The sequence below is a fragment of the Pan paniscus genome, chromosome 13 (genome assembly GCF_029289425.2).
Source record: "Pan paniscus chromosome 13, NHGRI_mPanPan1-v2.0_pri, whole genome shotgun sequence".
NCBI classification, from domain to species: domain Eukaryota; kingdom Metazoa; phylum Chordata; class Mammalia; order Primates; family Hominidae; genus Pan; species Pan paniscus.
The window spans coordinates 143,261,993-143,280,660 of record NC_073262.2 but is presented as its reverse complement, the minus strand read 5'-3'; the positions used below and the strand labels follow the sequence as shown (position 1 = coordinate 143,280,660).

Here is an 18,668-nt window from a genome sequence, read left to right as displayed (position 1 = left end):
TGCAAATCCTCAGCGCTCATGTTTATTTATAAAGTTACATCCTAAAAGTGATTCGAACAATAAATAGTTATAAAGAAGATCTGCTGCCCTACCCTCTGGGTGTGAGACCTTCATATGGAGTCAGCAGAGGATCTAGGAGGGATCCTGGGAAGCTCTGAGATCCTGGGGTCTCTGCCGTCTCAGTGGCGCAACAGAAGCCACCAAGCTTCCCACCCTTCCTTGCAGCACCAGCTCGCCCTCAGGGCTGCGTCTCTCCTGACGGAGGCTTCCCGTGGACCCCTAGGCCGCAGCCCCCTGGCAGGGCTGGGAGGCAGGCCAAGACTCAGGACCAGCCCCCACAGTGCAAGGCTGGCCGGCCCAGCTGCTGGGAACCTGTCAGGCCCTTGGGCTCCAGTCACCTGGGCTGGCACAGGGGGCCACCCTGTTAGGTTTTCATCACTGCCATGACGGAGACCTGCAAGGACAGATGGGGGGCCCGGGCAGCGGTGGCACTCGCCCCTTCTCACACCCCACCCCGAGTGCAGCCAGGGAATGGGACGCAGCCTCAGCTCCCCCTGCCCTTCAAGGCACCGCCCGGGGCTCTCACAGGAAGAGTCAAGGGCACCTCACGTCCCAGGCAGAAACCACCTGCCTGAGGTTGCAGGTAGACCCTAGGCCACCAGGCAGCCCCAGGCAGGTGAGCCGGGCTGGCGGGGCTGCATACACACCTCTTGGAGGAACTGGCCCAGCATCTCCTGGCTGTGAATGGATGGCCTGTGGAGAGACACCAGATCAGCGCTCCCAGACTGCACTTGTCACCTGAGGGGCTGTGTGCTCCTGGCCCACCTCCCACTAGACTCTCCTTCCAGGCTCAGACCAGCAAGGAAGGGTCCCCAGGCAGGCAGGACAGCCCTGGTCTGCCAGGACAGGTAGGGGCTTGAGGGTGAGGGGCAGGCAGGAGATGTGGGGGGATGGGCGAGCACTAAGACTCCAGCACCCCAGCCTCCAGCTGGCCGCCCCCAAGTCCCAGAGCCCCACCTGTCAATCCTGGTTGCGATGGTCACTGTGAAGGCCCCCTCTGTGTCCGGCAGGTAGGTGGAGGGCACAACCTTGTAGGTGCCCGCAGGCAGGAGGCAGAGCCGGCTCACCTCCTGGGCGTAGCGATGTGGCACGCAGCTCAGCAGTGGCTCCTGCAGCAGCAGTGGGGGTGCGTCCTGGCTCCTTCCACCCTCTGGGACCTGAGGAAAGTGCGGGCTCAGACTGAGGGGGCCAGCCTTGGGGTAGGGAGCCCAGCCCAGGGCCATCTGCTCGGATGCCCTTGGCCCTCTTGAGTCACACACAGCCCCTTCTCTGAGGAGGGGCTGCCAGGCCTGGACACTGGACTCGCCTCCTCACCAAGGCCTGGCCACCCTTGCCAGAAGGTGCCGGCAGTGGGGCCCCCGCCTGGAGGCCTGTTGCATCATCAGGGGCTTTAACACCTGTGACTGCCCAGCCCACCCCAAGGGCTCCCACTGGCCCTGGCATATGTTTTCCTCAGAGCTCTAGGGGACCTGAGCCGGTGGCCCAGGGCAAACAGCAAGGGTCCAGGGGTCCCCAGGCAGCCCACTGTGAACCGAGGGTTGCAGTGCCTTCCTCGTCAGGGCCCCCGCATTCCAGGGGACACATGTCTGCAAAGAATGAACCTTGGGACACAGTCATTCTGAGTCAGGGTAAGTGGACAAGGGGCTGCTGGCTGAGCTCAATGACTGTGGACTTCCTCACACCCGAGGGGCTGCTGTGGCCAGCCAGCCTGGGCCTCCCCTCCTCTCACTCCTGAGTCCATCAGCCCCCTGCGTTCCCAAGCCAGGGCTCGACCCACCCCCGCTGGTCTCAACCTCGGCCTCCTGTCCTCTCCAAACTTCTCCCTTCCTCCCCACTCACCACCTCCTCTGGAAACCTGCCCTGCCTGGGTCAGCCCTGCCCACCTCCCAGGCCCCCGGCCCTTCCAGAGGCCATCTTTGGCCTTGCCTCTGTGAGGATGGAGATGGGAGAGGGCCCTGTGCGGGTTCTAGGCAGCGCCTCGAAGGGCAGGGGGAGCCCAAGTGACTGAGCCCAGAGCCCTCTGTTGGGACAATGGAGGCCAAGATGCAAATTCTCTGAGGGCCCCTTCTGCTCCCCCTCCCTCCCTGGGGCAAGGAGCTTGCCTGGAAGATATGGAAGCCGATGGGGTGGAACTCGGTGTCACTGGGCCGGCAGTGCTGATGCAGAGTGATGCGGACGCAGCGGGGGCCAGGGCCCTCGGGGACCGAGAAGGGGAAGCAGGGGTTGGTGGGGTATGAGGCAAAGTTCCTGCTGCCCCCCGCCGTCTGGCCGACTCTCCAAGAACCCCGTAGCTGCACGGTCCCCCACTCCCCCGCAGGCAGGGCTGCCCCGGGGGCGGTGTTCTTGGCCACTGCCCTGATGGCGCTGCCAAGAAGACAAACATGGGAGGGCGCTGGCAGCAGGTTCCCGGTGGCCTCAGTTCCCACATGGACACCTGCCAACCACAGAGGGAAAGTGCCCAAATCCTGCCTTGGAAGGGCCTGTGGTCCTCCAGGGGCTGCAGCCTCGGAGAGCCAGCAGCACTGCGCGGTTCCTCTCACCTAAGGGAGACTCGCCCGGTAGAGAAGACTCGGAGCAGAAACTCCCCTGGCGCGTCCTTCAGGAAGGTGCTGGGGACAGCCAGGTAGTAGCCCGGTGAGAGCTCACAACGCAGGTGGACCTCCCGGTCGTATGCGTGGCACGCGGTGCCAGCCACGGGGGGCATGGACAGGACCCTAGGCAGATTGACCCGCCGCTTCTCCACCTGTGAGCACGTGCAGGAAGCTCAGTGTGGAGGAGCGGCCGGGGTCAGACGCCCTGGCCTTGGCCTCCCTGCTGCAAGCACAAGGGCCTCTGGAGTTGACAGATGAAAGCGCCAAGGCCTGTCAGCACCCTCCACCCTCTCTCAGGGACCAGCTAGAGATGCCCACCAATCCCGGGCTTCACTTGGCCCTGGGGCCAGTATCTGTCCCAGACACGAGCCTGCAAGTCCTCCTTGTAGCTGGACCCACAAAGGCACCGTGGCCCAGGCAACCTGGGGGCTGCTGGACAGTGGGCCTTCCAGCAACTTCTTTTGCAAGAGGAAAGGAACATCATGTGGGCCACATCCATGAAGGGACAGGGAACAGTGTGGTGCCAAGTGTCACACCCTGTCAAGACACACAAGATGAAAACCCAGCCCCTGAGCAAGCAGCCGGCATATCCTCGACCCACACTCAGGCCCTCTGCCCTCAGGCGCCCCCATCTGTTCTTCCAGGAAACAACACACTTTGTGAACCAGTGGTTGAGCCTGGGACTGCCTGGGCCTCAGAGCAATCCCATGAGATCCGTGTCAGGACCCCGTCTTGCAGGGGAAGAGACTGAGGGAGGCAGGGAGAGGATGTGGGCCAGGTCACACAGCAAGCTGCAGAGCTGGGACTGGCCTTGACAGGTCCTCAGCCGCTGGCTCTACCTCCTTGCCTCAGAAAGGCACGGCGCTGCCAGGAGCCCCTGGGCCCAGGCCCCTCCTGCGGGTCCTGCCCTGGCTGCAGACTCTGTTGCTTTCCTTTCGCCAATGAGGCACACGGCAAGGCAGAAAGACCTGCAGTCTCAGGTCAGAGCCAGGTCTGGGAGCACCAGCAGACGTCAACCCCGTGCAACAGCCCAAGGAGTGGGGAGACTGGTGGGGCCCGCGGCAGAGTCACATGTGTCCCGGCAGAGCCAGTCCTAGAACCCGGACCTCCATGGACCTCCACACCACCTGCTGAACCGAGCATGAGCCAGACGGGGCTGAGTTACCTTCCAGAGGTGCAGACCCACAGCCTGGTAGTGCTTGCCCGGGATGCTCGCTGGGCTCCACGAAGTATGACTGTCACCCACCAGTGCCCGGGCCCGGCCTGCCCAGTCCGCCGCGTGCGGCCTGGATCTCTGCAGGACGGCAATGTACACCTCACTCGGTTCTGAGACTCGCAGCCAGAATTTGGGGTTGCTGGGAAAGCCGCTGTTGTTCCGGCAGCCTCCTGCTGACTGGCCCTTGACCCAGGCCCCAGGCAGCGCCCGCGTATGGCAGAGCAGCCTCTCTAGTGAGAAAACACCAGGCATCAGCTGTGGGACACGGCTCCTCGCTGGCCTCCCACCACGGTGGCCTCATGAACCCTGGCAGGGTCTAAGCAGCAGCTACCGCCACAGACAGAGCCAGCCCCTCCCACAAGCCCACCCTCCTCCCAGCTCCTGGGACAGAATCATCACCCTCCTCCCGGCTCCTGGGACAGAATCATCACCCTCCTCCCGGCTCCTGGGACAGAATCATCTCTCCACGCTGAAGAGAAGCAAACTGGGCCTGGGCAGGGGGAACCCAGGCACCTGCCCAGCCGCCTCACTTCGGCAGGCAGAGCACATGCCCAGCACAGCCCCTCGGGGCACTACCTGTGTAGAGGCTCTGCAGGCGGCCGGCCTCCGTGACCGGGTAGCCAACGGTGAGCTCGTCAAACTCCCTGAGGAACTCTTCCTCCTCCACCCAGAACTCCCCTTCCTGGAGCTGGGACAGGAGCTCAGATGCTACCGCTGCATCTACCTGGCTCCACCCTTCACCCCTGGAAGAAACCTCATCTCAGCAGAAGCCCCTCCCGAGAACTGGTAGCGTCAACTCACCGGCAGGCTAGGGGGAAGCCTGGAGGGGACCCAGAGAGCCCTGAGTTCCTGCCAGCGCCCCCGTGCCCCAGCTCTACAGCCCCTCCCACACCCGAGGCAGCTCTGCAGCCCCTCCCACACCCGAGGCAGCTCGGCAGCCCCTCCCACACCCGAGGCAGCTCGGCAGCCCCTCCCACACCCGAGGCAGCTCTGCAGCCCCTCCCACACCCGAGGCAGCTCGGCAGCCCCTCCCACACCCGAAGCAGCTCTGCAGCACAGGGCCTTCTGGCAGCGGCCACCCTGGAGCCCTCTCTTTTCCCAGAGGAACTTCTCGCCTCTGGATGCGTCTTCCCAGGACTGCTGCCCGAGCCCGTGATGATGTCTGCCCTATTGAAACCCCAGGCCCAATGGCCACCTTGGTCCCAGGCCTCACAAGGATTGTCTGGAGCCAAGACAAGCATGGTGTCACAAGAGCAGGGGCTCAGGGGCCTTGCTGGAGACAGCCAAGTACGGTCCTGACAGCTGAAGGTGACCAGGACACAGGCCAGACTGGCACTGGGTCCCCCACCCGACAGCAGCATGGTCCAGGCCCCAGCACTCACCCCTCTCTCCAGAGCCCCTGCCAGCACCGCCGGCCCCAGGGGTTCTGGATCCGCAGCAGCAGGATGCACTGGCCCGCCTGACCCTGGAGCTCCCGCAGGTCCGAGACAATGAAGGCATGGAACTCCCCCAGCTCCCGGGCACCTGCATGAGGAATGGCGCGGGCACAGGCAGGAAGGGCATCATGGAGTCCCAAACTGACAAGGACACACAGGCCTCTGCCTCCTCCTCTGGAGATGCTCCAGCCCACCCCACTATGGCTACACAGGAGACCCCAGATCCCCATGGACCACGAGAGCTCCTTTCTTAGCAGCTGTGACCCATCAGCTCAGGAGCATCTCCAGGAGCAAGCACGCGGGGCCTGACTCGGCTGCCATCCAGGTCTGGTGCTGGGTAAGTCATCCCCTTCTCTAGGCCTCAGTCATCGTCCGTACCCGTCTGTGCACGATGCCTGGCACAGCACCAGTTCTCAAACATGCCACACAGATGCATCTGCAACTGCCAGGAATCTAGAGAGTGTTTCTCTTGGCAAAGCCTGCTAGAGGTAGGACATTCAGATAGCGCCCTGGCTAGAAGCCCACTGGAGGCATGGAGGCCCAGGGGGGCAACAGCTCCACCTGGCCAGAGACCTTGAGACAGATGGGCATAGAAAAGAAAGAGCCACACAGAGAGGAAGGCCGCATCTGTGGCGGGGCAACCGTCTAGAGAGGAGGGTCTCCTGGAAGGACTTCAGTCTCGCCCACGCCGCGGCCCCTTGCCACCTCAGCAGGCTCCAGTGCACCTCCAGTCAGTGCCAGCTGCCATATCTCTCTGCCTGGGGGCTTCCTCTAAAGCCTGAAGTGCTAGGACTTAGCGCTACCCCACCCTGGAGCACCCAAAACCAACAGCTCCCCGAGCTAATGCCCACGAGGCCAGCGCCCTCACTCCCAGGTGGGAGGCTCTGAGGCCAGCGTCCTTCCTGGCACCCTGGCGGGGCTGGCGGGGAGTACACGCCCTCCAGGCAATCTGAACCCCTCAACGTGCTCCTGAACCTCATCTCAGGGTCTGCTTATGGGGGACCCAGACCAAGGCCTATGACAACTTGTTTCAGTTTACTGTGATATTCATATTCTTCAACCAATATTTTAAAAATAATCCTAAGTATGAAAAAAATGATAAAGATGTTCACTGATACTGCTTATAATTATATAAAACCAGAGAGATCTTAATATCCAACATCAGGGGAATGACTAAGAGACTGTGGCAAACCTGCTCATGGGGCGAACATTTGACAGCGCGTGTGTGGCAGTGTGAGAAGCGGTGCAGAAGGGAACGTGTAAACCGTGCGTGCTCACGGAAAACTGAGAGCGCACTCCAAAGTCACATGTGGTTCCATCTAAGTGATTTTTTCCTTCATTTTTTGTAGAGATGAGATCTTGCCTGTTGCCCAGGCGGGTCTCTTGAACTCCTGGGCTCCAGCGATATTCCCACCTCAGCCTCCCAAAGTTTTGGGATTACAGGTGTGAGCCACCATACCTGGCCCCTTTAATTTTTTGGAAACAAACTGTTTTTAACGAATGTATCTATCACTAAAATAAAAAACAGGTTTTGATTTTGCCAGGTTGCCAGCTGGGCCAGGGATGGCACAGACAGTGGGCTTTGACTCGGTGCCACCTCTTCCTGCCTCGCACTAGTGGAAAGGACTGGTCAGGGGAGAGAAGGGCCACATCCCTCTGGAAGAGGACAGTAGGGGAAGGTCACAAACTGAGGACACCACCCTTGAGAACAAGCTTACTTCTTCCCACTTAGTCCTGACAGGGCTGTGTAGCCAGTCACATAAAAAGCTACAGTGTGCCTGAGGCCTGGCAGTGGGGGGCACGCTGGCTGCAGCCCTCCCATGCTGGCCACGTGCCTCACCTGCTCTGGGGCTGAGCACGCAGCAGCTGATCAGACACTGGTCCTTCAGGTGGAGCAGCTGCCGACAAGTCCTGTGCTCCCAGCGGCCCGGCCTGTCCTGCTGGCCTCCGCTTCCTGCTACGCCCTTCAGGTTCCATCTTTCTGCCAGGCCGCCGGTCAGGTCCACCAGGGCATCCGCCACCTGCCCTGCCCACAGGTGCTCGTAGGACCCATGGACCCTAGGGGACACAATCACCATGGGAGTGAGCCTCTGGCATTGAGCATGGCCCCCTCTCTGATTCCCATGGTCTGTAGCACCCCAAATCGTCCAACCGCTGCCTCAATCCCACCTCTTTACTCCCCTCTGCCTTCTTCCTCATCCTCGCCAAGTCAAGGCTTAGCCTCACCTTCAAACGCCTTACTTCGCAGCAAGCGTGAGCGCCCTGCAGTCCTCTGCCCACACACAGAAACTCTCTGGCCTCCGGTGTGGGCACAGGAGCAGGGCAGGAGGCGTGGAAGCTATGGATGCCCACATCCCTTGGCTCTCAAGCTCCAACCCTGCTTTTCCTAAAACAGCCCTTGGGATGGAAGGGCTCACTGGGCACTGATGTCACCAGCCAGGCTTCCCATGTTCACCAGCTTCCCTGCCTGCCTGTCAGTCCAGTTGCCTTTGGCAAGAAGACAAATGCATTCTAAGAGGGAAGGCTATTCAATTATGACTCATGGTGAGGGTCCTGGTCCCCTGAGCCAGCAAGCACCGTGATACACAAGTGTTGGTATGCTGGGGTAGCCTCATTCCTCTCCAACGACTACACAATGAGTCTGCCTGTCCCAACCATTCCACAACAAATATAAAGAAGCATCTTTCTTGCTGGGGCCGATAAAATAAGGAGGACGGCACACATGTTCTCTGTGGAGAACGACTCCACGCTGGGCTTTGGAACAAGGGAAGGGAAAGCAGGGAGTGGGCAAACCACAGGCCCAAAAGAAGAATCTCTGCACCTGGCCAGTCAGCCTGACTCACAGAACGAGCTGCCAGACCCTCAGAACTGATGGGGGCTCTGCAGCCCAGAGTGAGCAGAGACCCTCCTGGGGCAGCCCATGGTAGTGGCAGCTCCCACTTGCCCCAGGCCAGGCCCTTCAGCCCCCAGCACACGCACTTGGCGTAGACCTTTTCCAGTAAGGGGAGCCAGAACACATCCTCCCTCTGGCAGCGGGAGAAACAGAGTCTCCCTGCAAGGCACGGCAGGCGGTCATCTGTGGTCACCTCCACCCAGCGTCCAAACTGCCAAATGCGACAGGTGAAGGAGCCCCGGTACTCCTGGTCGGCCCAGCTCGGCTGTCCCGGAGGAATGACCTGCCATGCACAGGGAGAAGCAAAAGGCGAGCGTGACATAAGCACCACACAGCGCTACTCCAGTGTCCAGGCCGCGGTGTGGCCACAGCTGAGTGCTCCACAGGCACCGCGGTCTGCAGAGAACTCTACGGCACACCTGGATGTCGCAGAGAACTCTACGGCACACCTGGATGTCGCAGAGAACTCTACGGCACACCTGGATGTCGCAGAGAACTCTACGGCACACCTGGATGTCGCAGAGAACTCTACGGCACACCTGGATGTCGGCGCCTGCACAGGGCTGCATCACCCACATGAAATTAACAGACCTCTCATTGCAAAACTTGAGGACCACACCGAGGGAGCCACATATCCCGGGACACACTCTGCTGCCCTCACTAAAAGCATCTGACCTGAAGCCAAAACAAATGTGACATTCAAGGGCATGAGTGACCCAGTTCTTAACTGAGCTGGCTGCAAGCAACACGTCACCACAGGAACAGCAGCCCCTCCTGCTGCTGGGAGCCTGGCACCCCGACACTGGGCTTGCACCCACGGCGTCCACCGCAGGGCTCCTTCAGGGGTAAGCATTCTGACCCAGCATCAGGGGAGTGCAGGCTGGGCACCAGGCGCCTGATGCGGTCCTGGCTCTGCCACTTTACGGCCAGAAACACAATGGCAGTGATTTTAGCACTCTCGTTTAAAAAAAAAAGTCAAAGCTGGTAAGACCATGCATCTGAAAGCCAGTGACTGTGACACGCTTACCATGGGGCCTGGGACATGAGTGAAACTCTGAATGAGATCACACTGTCGACGCCGCTGCATTAATCAGCAACACTTAGCAACAAGCCAAGCATAAAACGGTGAACACTCCCAGGTAAGGAAAACCTGAGAAGGCCTTCTCCTCCCAGAGTATCTGTCTACCCACAGAAACAGGTTTAATAACTTTTTGCAAACTTATATTCAAAACCTGTAAGAAAACCAGCGAGCTAGCTGAGGAGAGATCTGAGGCAGAGGCTGCCAGCCAGCCCCGTCCTCCTGTGAGCTGGCACATTTGTCTCTTTATTCTAAATGTGGTGATCTGACTCCATGGAGTCCGGGGGTCAGGAGAGCACAGAGCAGGGCGAACCTCCCTGATGGAGCCTTCTGGCGAGGCCAAGGCACCCCCTCCTGCAGCAGAGGGACAGAGTGCAGTCCTCAGCCTCTGCCTTGGAACTCTCCTGCCTTCCCCCAACACAGCAGGAGATTCTGCTTTCGCAAGGGCTCCTGGTACTCAGCAGGCTGGAGAAACGCAAAAAGAAACCAGCTCCAGGACAAACACAGGGAAGGGGCCCCGCACCTGGTCCAGGAGGTGCCTGCTCTTCTGCAGCGCGGCGCAGGCACACAGGAACCAGCAATCCCCCAGCAGCCCCTGCTTCACCTGCCCTTCCCGTGGGTCATCTGGAAACAGCCGGGGTGTGGCACAAATCTCCTGAGATACAGAAAGTTGTCCAGAGTTAGATCATGCCTGCGGTGGAATCCTTCAAACTAAGAACCCAAGGCTCTAGATGACAGGAGTTGGGGTGGAGCTTTTCCGATCATCAGTGTTACCCAAAAAGGGACAGGAAGGTGGTTTCCTGCAGCGGGTGTCCTTCAGCTCCTGGCTTCAAATGCCTCTGTCCAGCTTAATTCTGGGGTGCCTTCCTTCCTTACTGGAAAAATCCCAAACTCTAGCAAGCTCCTTCTCAAAACAGCTAAATGTTGGCTTCGAAAAGTTTCACTTTTTACTCATGCTGGTAAATCTCAAATGTGTCCTCCATCCTGCTGGAAATCTTACTGTTTCTCTAGCAGGCTCCATTTCCCACATCCCCTAACTATCATATACCTTCCCCTTTCTCCCCGTCTACTCAAAACATCCACACTGCCCTTGCCCACCCCTCTGAGCTTCGACCTTGCCTCCTGCTTCTGGACCTGACCCTCTCTCCTGCCCTCAGAGCCTGGGCTCCTCTCACAACTCCTTCCCTTCCAGCTCCCCGGGCAGAATCCCACCCCCATGTTCTTTAAGACATTATCCCTCAGCACCATAGTCCCCTTCAGGCTTCTCTTCATTACAGCTCTTGAAAGAGCTGCCATGCCCACTGCCTGCTTCCCATTCACTCTCCACGCAGGCTCTTCTAGCTTCCGAGCCAATCATGGCCCCTAAACTGCCTCGATCAATGTCGCTGTCACCTCTATGTTATCAAACCCACTGGGCTTCTCTTGGTCCCAACTCTCTTCCCCAACTACTCAGCAGCATTCACAACAGCAGAACAGCCATCTGCTGCCCCTGAGGTGGTCCCCACTCAGCTTCTGTGAGGCCGCATGCTCCCCGGGTGTCCTCTCCCTCACTGCCTGCTGCTTCTCAAGTCTGTCAGGGCACCTGCCTGACCCCAAGAAATGTTAGGGTTCCTCAAGGCTCAGCCCCAAGGCCCGCTTCTTCTTTACTGATACTCCCCCGAGACACTCTCCCAGGCTGTGGACTGTAAACCATCTAATATGCTCCGCCTCCCAGAAGAATGTCTCTAGCCTATCCCTGCTCTGTATCCACCTGCCTCCAGGACAGCTCCACCTGAAGACGTGAGAGCAAAGCCCAACTCTAGGTCACCCCCAGGCTCTGTCCCAGGACCACCATCCACCCACCTGTTCAGGCCAGAAACCCAGAAGGCATGTTGATCCCTCCACTATCCTCACCCTCTATTTCAATCAGTCACTATGGCCTCTCGATCCCGCTGCAAGGTATGTCTCAAACCAATCTACTCCAAACCCACATCCTAACAGTCGTCAAGCTAATCTGAGCCCCTTCATCTTTCTCCAGGACCACTACAATGGACCCTTGCATTCTTGCCCCGACAACCCACTTCCCTCCCAGCAGCAAGAGTGAGCTTGTAAAAACACACATCCAAGAGAATCACTCCTCTACCAAAACCCTCTAGTGGCCTCCAGCTGCACCTAAAATCAATCTTTTAACAAAATAAAACCCAAATTCCAATGACAAGGCTCTACATGGTCTGACCCTTGCCTCCTCCCAGGCCCTTCAGTGTTGTCCAAGGAAACCAGGTGGCCTGTCAAAGCCATCTCAGTCACCAGAGCCCAGAAGTTCCAGCTCTGTTCGAAGACTGGCGGCCATCAGTTGTCTCCGCTAAGACCGCATCCACTTAGGGCAAGGTTGCTCCCTGGGCATTCTTATTCAGCACATAAACCATTTCTAAAAATATGAACACAGCACTCGGCCAGGGCATCCCTTGGAGGTGCCATTTTTAGGTGTTACAACTGGAAACGCAGGTGCACAAAATCCAAAACTGAAATTCTATCACGCTTTGCTTTGTGGGCTCGGCCTAGCCACTTCAGAGGGGCACGAGCGGCCCTGTCTGCCGGGAGGAGCAGACACAAACGCTCCTCAGGCCGAAAGCAAACAGGTGGGGCGGGGTTTGGGGCTCTGTTAAAACGCCTCTCGCAGCGCTCTGAGCCTCTGGAACTGGAGCTCTCGCAGGCGGAGGCCACGACCTAGTTTAGCGTCCTTGGGGTAGCGCCGAGTCCTGCTCGTTCTGGGCGGGGGTATGAAGGAGGTACGAAAAGAGGGGGCCGGGCGCCCACTTCCGAGGAGAACAACGGCGGACCCTGCGTTCGGAGCTACCCTGGCCGCCCACCCCGCCCCGCTCCCTGCGAGGAGCGGAGATCTCAGAAACCAGAAACGGCACCCACCGCACCCCACACGGCCCCACCTGGGGCCGCCTCCACGTGATGTCCTCGCGGAACTGGGCCAGCGGCGTAGACAAGTCGCAGAAGAGCGAGGAGTCCGCGGCGGGGAAGGCGGTGTCCCGGAACAGCTCCCTCGCCGGCGTCGCGCCCCGGCCCGCCCGCATCCTCGGCTCCGCGGGCTCCCATCTGCAGCCGGTTGCCTCGGGGTCGCAGCCCCGGAGAGAAGGCGAGTCAGCCGCCGCCGCCTCCGGCCCGCCCCGCCCGTTCCCCGCCCGGCCCAGCCCTCCAAGCCCGAAGGCCCTGCAGGTGCTGGACCAGGCCAGTACGCCGGCCCGCTAGTCTCCCATTGGTAACCAGGCGGCAGCCAACCGGGCGTGGGGTCTCGGGTCACGTGACAGGGTGGCCCAATCGCACTCGCGCGACGGAAAGCGCCACGGACGTCGGAGGCCCAGGGGGCGGGGCTCCCGAGCTCCGCTCTTTCAGGGCCAGGCGGCGGCCCGCACTGTATTTTTTCCTTCCGGGGGCGGCGGAGCCCAGGGCTATATACCCGGAGGGCCGGCAGGCGTTCAGTCCTCCAGCCGGTGAGGCTCGGGCCGGGGTGTCGGGACCGCCTGAACACGCGGGCTCTGGGAGCTTCAGGGACCAGGGAGCCACCTCGGCCGAGTTGCGTCGCAGACTACAGCTCCCAGCATGCGCCGCCGACTACAGCTCCCAGCATGCGCCGCCGCTCCCAGCATGCGCCGCCGCTCCCAGCATGCACCTTCCTCCCGAAACGCGTCTCTGCTTCCGGCGCTCTGCTGCGGAGGCCGTGGCCGCGGTTAGTTGGGAGGAACCGAGATTTACGCTTGGTAAGGCAAGTTGCGAGCTGTCCGGCGCCGGTAGAGTGCCTGCCGCCGTCGTCGTCAGGCAGGGGAGAAGGGGGCCTCAACCTCTCTAGTGACACCTGTTTGCTACCTAATAGGGCTTTTCATCCCACCGGGCCCCAGGGCCTTCGTTAGGAGCCTAGCAGGCTCCACTTCTTGCTGTGGTTCTGGAAAAGGGAGTGACCACCTGGCTCAACACCTCTCTCTGTGATGTGTTTGGGAGTTTTGGGAAATGAGACGGCTCCGAGGGAAGAGCTTGAGGGAGCGGCGTCGCACTCGTTCGACCTTCCCGGGCCTGGGCTTTGTTTCTAGGCATTTTAGGTTGAACGCTCTACATCTTAACTGGGGGCAGGGGAGGTGGCCAGAGCATCCCGCTGAGCGTTTTCCGATTCCCCAGATGGCCAGGCACCTGGTCCTGGTGGCTGGACAGTGACCCCGTGGACGCACATTTATAGCTATAGCCATTCAGTGCCGCGGGGAGGTGAGGATAGTGATCCTGGGACCTGCTCGAGGATTCACCCTTGCCCCAAGAACCTGTTCCATTCCCAGGAATGAAGGCGGTCAGGCAGGCTAGGAGAAGGGGGCCTCAACTCTTCCAGTGACAGCAGTTTGCCACCTAATAGAGCTTTTCAGATTTTGCCTCCTCAGGCCATTTTACTCAGCCTCGGACTATCAAGGATGGTCACATTGAAGCTGTTTTTCTGCAGTCAGGAGTGAAAAGTCCCGGCTGTTGAAGGAGAAACTGAATCTGGTTCAGGAGTCCCAGGTTCCTCCCTCTGAGAGGCCAGGTGGGGCCTGCGTGAGTAGCAGTTGTTCAGGCGGCAGGACACTGCTGTTTTCATCCCACCTGGCCCCAGGCCCCTGATTAGGGGCCCAGAGTGCTTATGTACTTGCCTCCGTCTGAGAAAGGGAGTGACTGCATAGCCCAACACCTGTGGGATGCCTCACTGCCCAGATGTTTCATCTCCGGGATGCTTCATTGCCCATTCAGCACCCTCTATGGTGCTGACTCTTCCGGAAGATGTTTCTGATTCCTTGCTAGGCTGGTGGTTGCACCATAGCTGAGAGGACTCAAGAAGAGCCTGGTCTCAGCTTCACCTAGGAGTCCCGGAGGAGTAAGAAACACATATCTTTCCTGTCCTGGGCACATATGGGTGGGTAGCAGAGCTGAGGCTGGCCGAGGATCCCGACTCTCCTTTGGGAGCCTTTGTTGTGCCGCCCTCCCAGGCTGATCAGATCTGGAGAGCTAACAGCTTCCTGTGGCCACATCTGTGTCCAAGGCTGGGCCCATGCCCGTAGCCAGATTGCCAGGATCTGGAAGGGGCCAAGAGACAGCTGGTGCTGGGTAGGCAGCAGCCCTGTGTCAACCTGCCCCCACTATTACCCCATGCTGTGATTTGCATGTGGTCTGCCCCTGCCCAAAATGGTATTGAAATTTGAGCCTCAATGAGGCAGTGTTAGGAGGTGGTGCCTAGTAGGAGGAGTTTGGGTAATAGGGGTGGATCCCTCATGGATAGGTTAGTGTCCTTTGTGGAGGGGTGAGTTCCCATGAGAGCTGGTTAGAGAGTCAGCCTTCCTGCGGTTGTCTCTTGCTTCCTCTCTCGCCATATGGCCACGTAATCTCTTTGTGCATGCCTCTCCCCTTCTACTTGCTGCCTTGAGTTGAAGTAGCATGAGGCCCTCACCAGGTGCAGCTGCCCAATCTTGAAATTTCCACCAGAATTTTGAGCCAAATAAACCTGTTTTGCTTTTTTTAAAAAATAAATTCCCCAACCTTGGCTGGGCGCAGTGGCTCACGCCTGTAATCCCAGCACTTTGGGAGGCCGAGGCGGGCGGATCACGAGGTCAGATCGAGACCATCTTGGCTAACACGGTGAAACCCCATCTCTACTGAAAAAAAAAAAAGAAACAAAAAAATTAGCCAGGTGTGGTGGCGGGCACCTGTAGTCCCAGCTACTCGGGACGCTGATTGAGGCAGGAGAATGGTGTGAACCCAGGAGGCGGAGCTTGCAGTGAGCCCAGATCGCACCACTGCACTCCAGCCTGGCCGACAGAGCGAGACTCCGTCTCTAAATAAATAAATAAATAAATAAAACAAACCCAACTTCAGGTATAGCAGCGTGAAACAGACTAAGACATTCCACATGCCCTGTGGTCCCATCCGCTACCCCAGGGTGCAAAGATGTTCCCTCAGCCCTGAAGAATGACATTCCCCCCGGCTCCTGGGATATCTGGAGGGGTTGTAAGCAGCTTGGGTTGGTGAGATAAGGAGTTTGGGGGGCAGCTGATTCATGACCCTGGCCTCCTCAACTGCAGGCTCTTGGTCTGAAGTACTGTAATTAAAGTATGAGAGCCTCGGGGCCCTCACTTCAAGGAGGGAAGAGCATCCCCATGCCTCAGTGTTTGGGGATTGTAGGGAGATGAGAGTCCTTCAGGTGGGACTAGTTCCCGCCATGACCCCACTGCTGGCCAGTGGCCTGAAACGCATCTGACCACTTCTCAGGTTCATGGGTGTTGAGGAGGAGCCCTGTGGAATCAACCCTGTCTGCCTCTTCTCATCCTGCCACTCCTCTTGCTCTGTCTGGATGACTGCCCTTGTTTTTCAAGGGAATGTTCCCTGTCTTCCTCAGCCAGGATTTTTTCTGAACTTGACATCTCCGTTTGTTCAGGGGGCAATCATTGGGCACTTCACTGTGCTGGTCCTTGCATTCTCATGGAGATGCAGAGATTAAAAATTAGCATCTTGTCCACATACTGCCCAGAGTTAGCAAGGATTGCTTTTCTGTGGATTTGTCTCAGGTCGGGCACAGTGGCGGTAGGGTCCTTCTCCCTTTTCCTAGCCTGAAGGTTCCAGCTGAATCTTCCCAGGCAGGGCTGAAACAGGAACCATTTTAGGCTTTGCTGCAACCCATGGTCAGTTCTCCAAGAAAAGTGAAGAGGGTTCCACCTGGGGCAGCCCTCAAGGGCTCAGAGGGCCAAAACACACGTACAACATGTTGAGACACTGAGTTTGTGCGATCCTCACACATCTCAGCAGTGAGTATTTCTGCCTCATTTTACCGATGAGGAACCTGAGCTTCAAAGGGAAGAGGTGACAGCTCAGGACCACACAGCTGTAGGTAGGAGGCAGGAAAATAGGGTCTGGGTGCAGGGAACATAGGCTGATTCACACTTCAGTTATGACAGGAAATACCTTCTCCATAGGGCATAGGCCAAGCAAATGACTTTGTAACTTCATCCTCTCCATCTACATAACGTGTGCCCCAAGTAACCAATGGAATCACCTAGAGGGTATTTAAACTCTCAGAAGTTCTGTAACCGGGCTTTTGTGCTCCTATGCTCGGGCCCACCCCCACGCTGTGGAGTGTACTTTCATTTTCAATAAATCCCTTCATTCCTTCTTTGCTCTCTGTGTGTGTTTTGTGCAATTCTTTATTTAAGACGCCAGGAACCTGGACATCCTCCGCCGTTCACAGTAGGACGCATCACCTCATCCTCCGCCGTTCACAGTAGGACGCATCACCTCATCCTCCGCCGTTCACAGTAGGACGCATCAACTCCTTAGAGTTGGGGCAGCCAGCATAAAAGGAGGCTGACCTCAGCCCGCTTCATTCACTGCAACGTGAGGAATGGATTCTTTGTTGGCAATATTTTAGATTGAGCTTTTTTTCTCGTTATAATACATGCTTAGTAAACAGAGTGGGAATAAATATGGTACATGCTCCTCCTTATAGGAATTTTTTTCCTAACTCTTTGTATGAAGTGGTTTTGTGTTCTTCAACTTTATTGTGAGGATTATGCAGATAGTTTGCACAGTTGACAAGTTATCTGAGGGGAGCATATTTTGGATGTGGGCTATTTTCTGCATTGTGGGTGTTGTATTCCCTCCACACTGGAATTTTTCTGTTTGCTCATTCATTTGGAACAAGGAGAGGTTTATCTGGGCCTGGCTGGATGGGTGGGTGGGTGGTAGTGATCTCCTTAGCACTCTGCCTGTGCCTGTTAAAAGCCCCTCGGATCTGTGCTGGGCCTGGCCACTCTGTGGACACCCTTGCCAAGCTCCACCTTTAGCTGGCATGTCCGTGCTCTTGGGCTTCTGTCTGACCAGGTGATTATTCCGAGAGATGGGGGGTGGGGGGGAGCGGAGACTAACAGCTGACATCAGATTCCTCTTAGTAAAAGGACAGTCTTTGTTAGGAAAAACATCTTGGTGGGTGCTTGAGTAAGAGCCCTGAGGGCATGGCTAGTTGAGGTGGCATAGCTTGCAGGATGTGAAGGTCTGATGGGAAGGGAAGAGAGATGTGGGGGAGAAAATGGCTGAAGAAATGAGGCTGAGTTGCGGGGTGGGGGCAGATGAAGGGCCATGGAGGGGACCCCTGGAGGGTAGAATGCAGGCAATGTTGAGAATGAGGATTCCCCAAGTGCATTTTCTGTTCCTATAACAATACCACGGACTGGGTAATTTATAATGAAAATAAATGTATTTCTTACAGTTCTGGAGGCTGGGAAGTCCAAGGGCGAGGGGCTGGCATCTGGTAAAGGCCTTCTTGCCACACCATTCCATGGGGGAAGATGGAAGAGCAAGAGGACACACAGCAAGAGACAGCTAAATTCATTTTTACAACACATGCTCATGATAACGAACCCACTCTGATAATGACATTAATGCATTCATGAAGGCAGAACCCTCATGGCCTAATCGCTTCTTAATGGTTCCACCTCTTAATACCATCACAGTGGTAATTAAATTTCAACATGAATTTTGGAGGGAACATTCAAACCAGAGCACTGTTGACTGAGTTTTCATTTTTTATTTTAGTAATTGCTTTTTTAAAAATTTCCAGGGTCTCTGACTGGTTCTTTTTTATAAACTACCTGTTCTTGTTTCATAAGTGCCTCTTCATATGTTATGGTTTATTTCAAAAGTCGTCTTTAGGTCTGAGATTTTGATTATATGTGTTCTAAAGTCCTTTTCTGATTTTTCTGTTGCCTCTGTCTCAGGTGTAAGTTTGGGTTGAGTGGCCTGTTTTCCTTCACACTGTGTTGCTGCCCTGGGCAGGTGATTCTCAGTTGTGCCTTACCTTTACATCTGGAGTTTCCTAATGTTCTGTGCAAAGCATCTGGCCTTAGGAGAGAAACACCACCAATAAGTCCCAGTTAGAGTAGGGATGGCAGAGAAACACTCTGGGAGACAAGTCTGGACTGAACCTGTCATGGCCTGAGGGACTTAGAAAACCTTATTTGGACCTCCAGGGCCTAGAAATTTGCATGGGTCTCCTTCACTGTTTTCTCAGGCTTCAGCTTTCTAATCTATCTCTGTAGAAACCAGTCTTTCATCACGCTTCTTTTCCCTTTTTGAACATCATCTCCTGCCTGCCTGACTAGGCCCTAATCCCCAAAATGCAGATCTCTCTCACATTCTGGCCTCAGCTCCGTCGTTGTCATTAGTGCTGTTTGCCATCTGCCCCCGCTTTTGTGCATGTGGTGGGGTTGCAGCCCCTGTGGTTGTAGGCCCCTTAGAACTTCCACTGCCAGTGTGAGCCCCTCAACAGCTCTCTTATCCCTGGCAAGGTGTCTGGAAACATTTGAGATCTCTGTTCATCGGTACAGGTCCGAGAGTGGTCACATTG

General features: G+C 57.2%; 1 protein-coding gene and 1 long non-coding RNA gene across 6 annotated transcripts; one reads left to right on the top strand and one right to left on the bottom strand.

Annotated features, from left to right (window-relative positions):
• CAPN10 (calpain 10) lies at positions 1-16,443 on the bottom strand. 5 transcript variants are annotated; one of them, XM_055109296.2, is made up of 12 exons: positions 12,179-16,443; positions 9,798-9,929; positions 8,283-8,479; positions 7,144-7,361; positions 5,250-5,391; positions 4,444-4,610; positions 3,817-4,097; positions 2,601-2,803; positions 2,163-2,424; positions 1,018-1,217; positions 708-753; positions 1-454 (listed from the first exon to the last, which is right to left on the bottom strand). In XM_055109296.2, the coding sequence occupies exons 1-12, from the start codon at positions 12,359-12,361 to the stop codon at positions 425-427; spliced, it is 2,061 nt and encodes a 686-aa protein (XP_054965271.1). In that variant the 5' UTR covers positions 12,362-16,443; the 3' UTR covers positions 1-424. The 5 variants fall into 5 exon arrangements, with proteins under 5 accessions (XP_054965271.1, XP_054965272.1, XP_063451697.1 ...); XM_055109297.2 differs by having other exon boundaries at positions 12,199-16,443; XM_063595627.1 differs by having other exon boundaries at positions 1-753.
• LOC134728766 (uncharacterized) lies at positions 12,889-17,803 on the top strand. The gene is made up of 3 exons (XR_010109557.1): positions 12,889-13,023; positions 16,480-16,660; positions 17,532-17,803. It is a non-coding gene; the product is annotated as an uncharacterized LOC134728766 (long non-coding RNA).
• Positions 17,804-18,668: the final 865 nt, after the last annotated feature.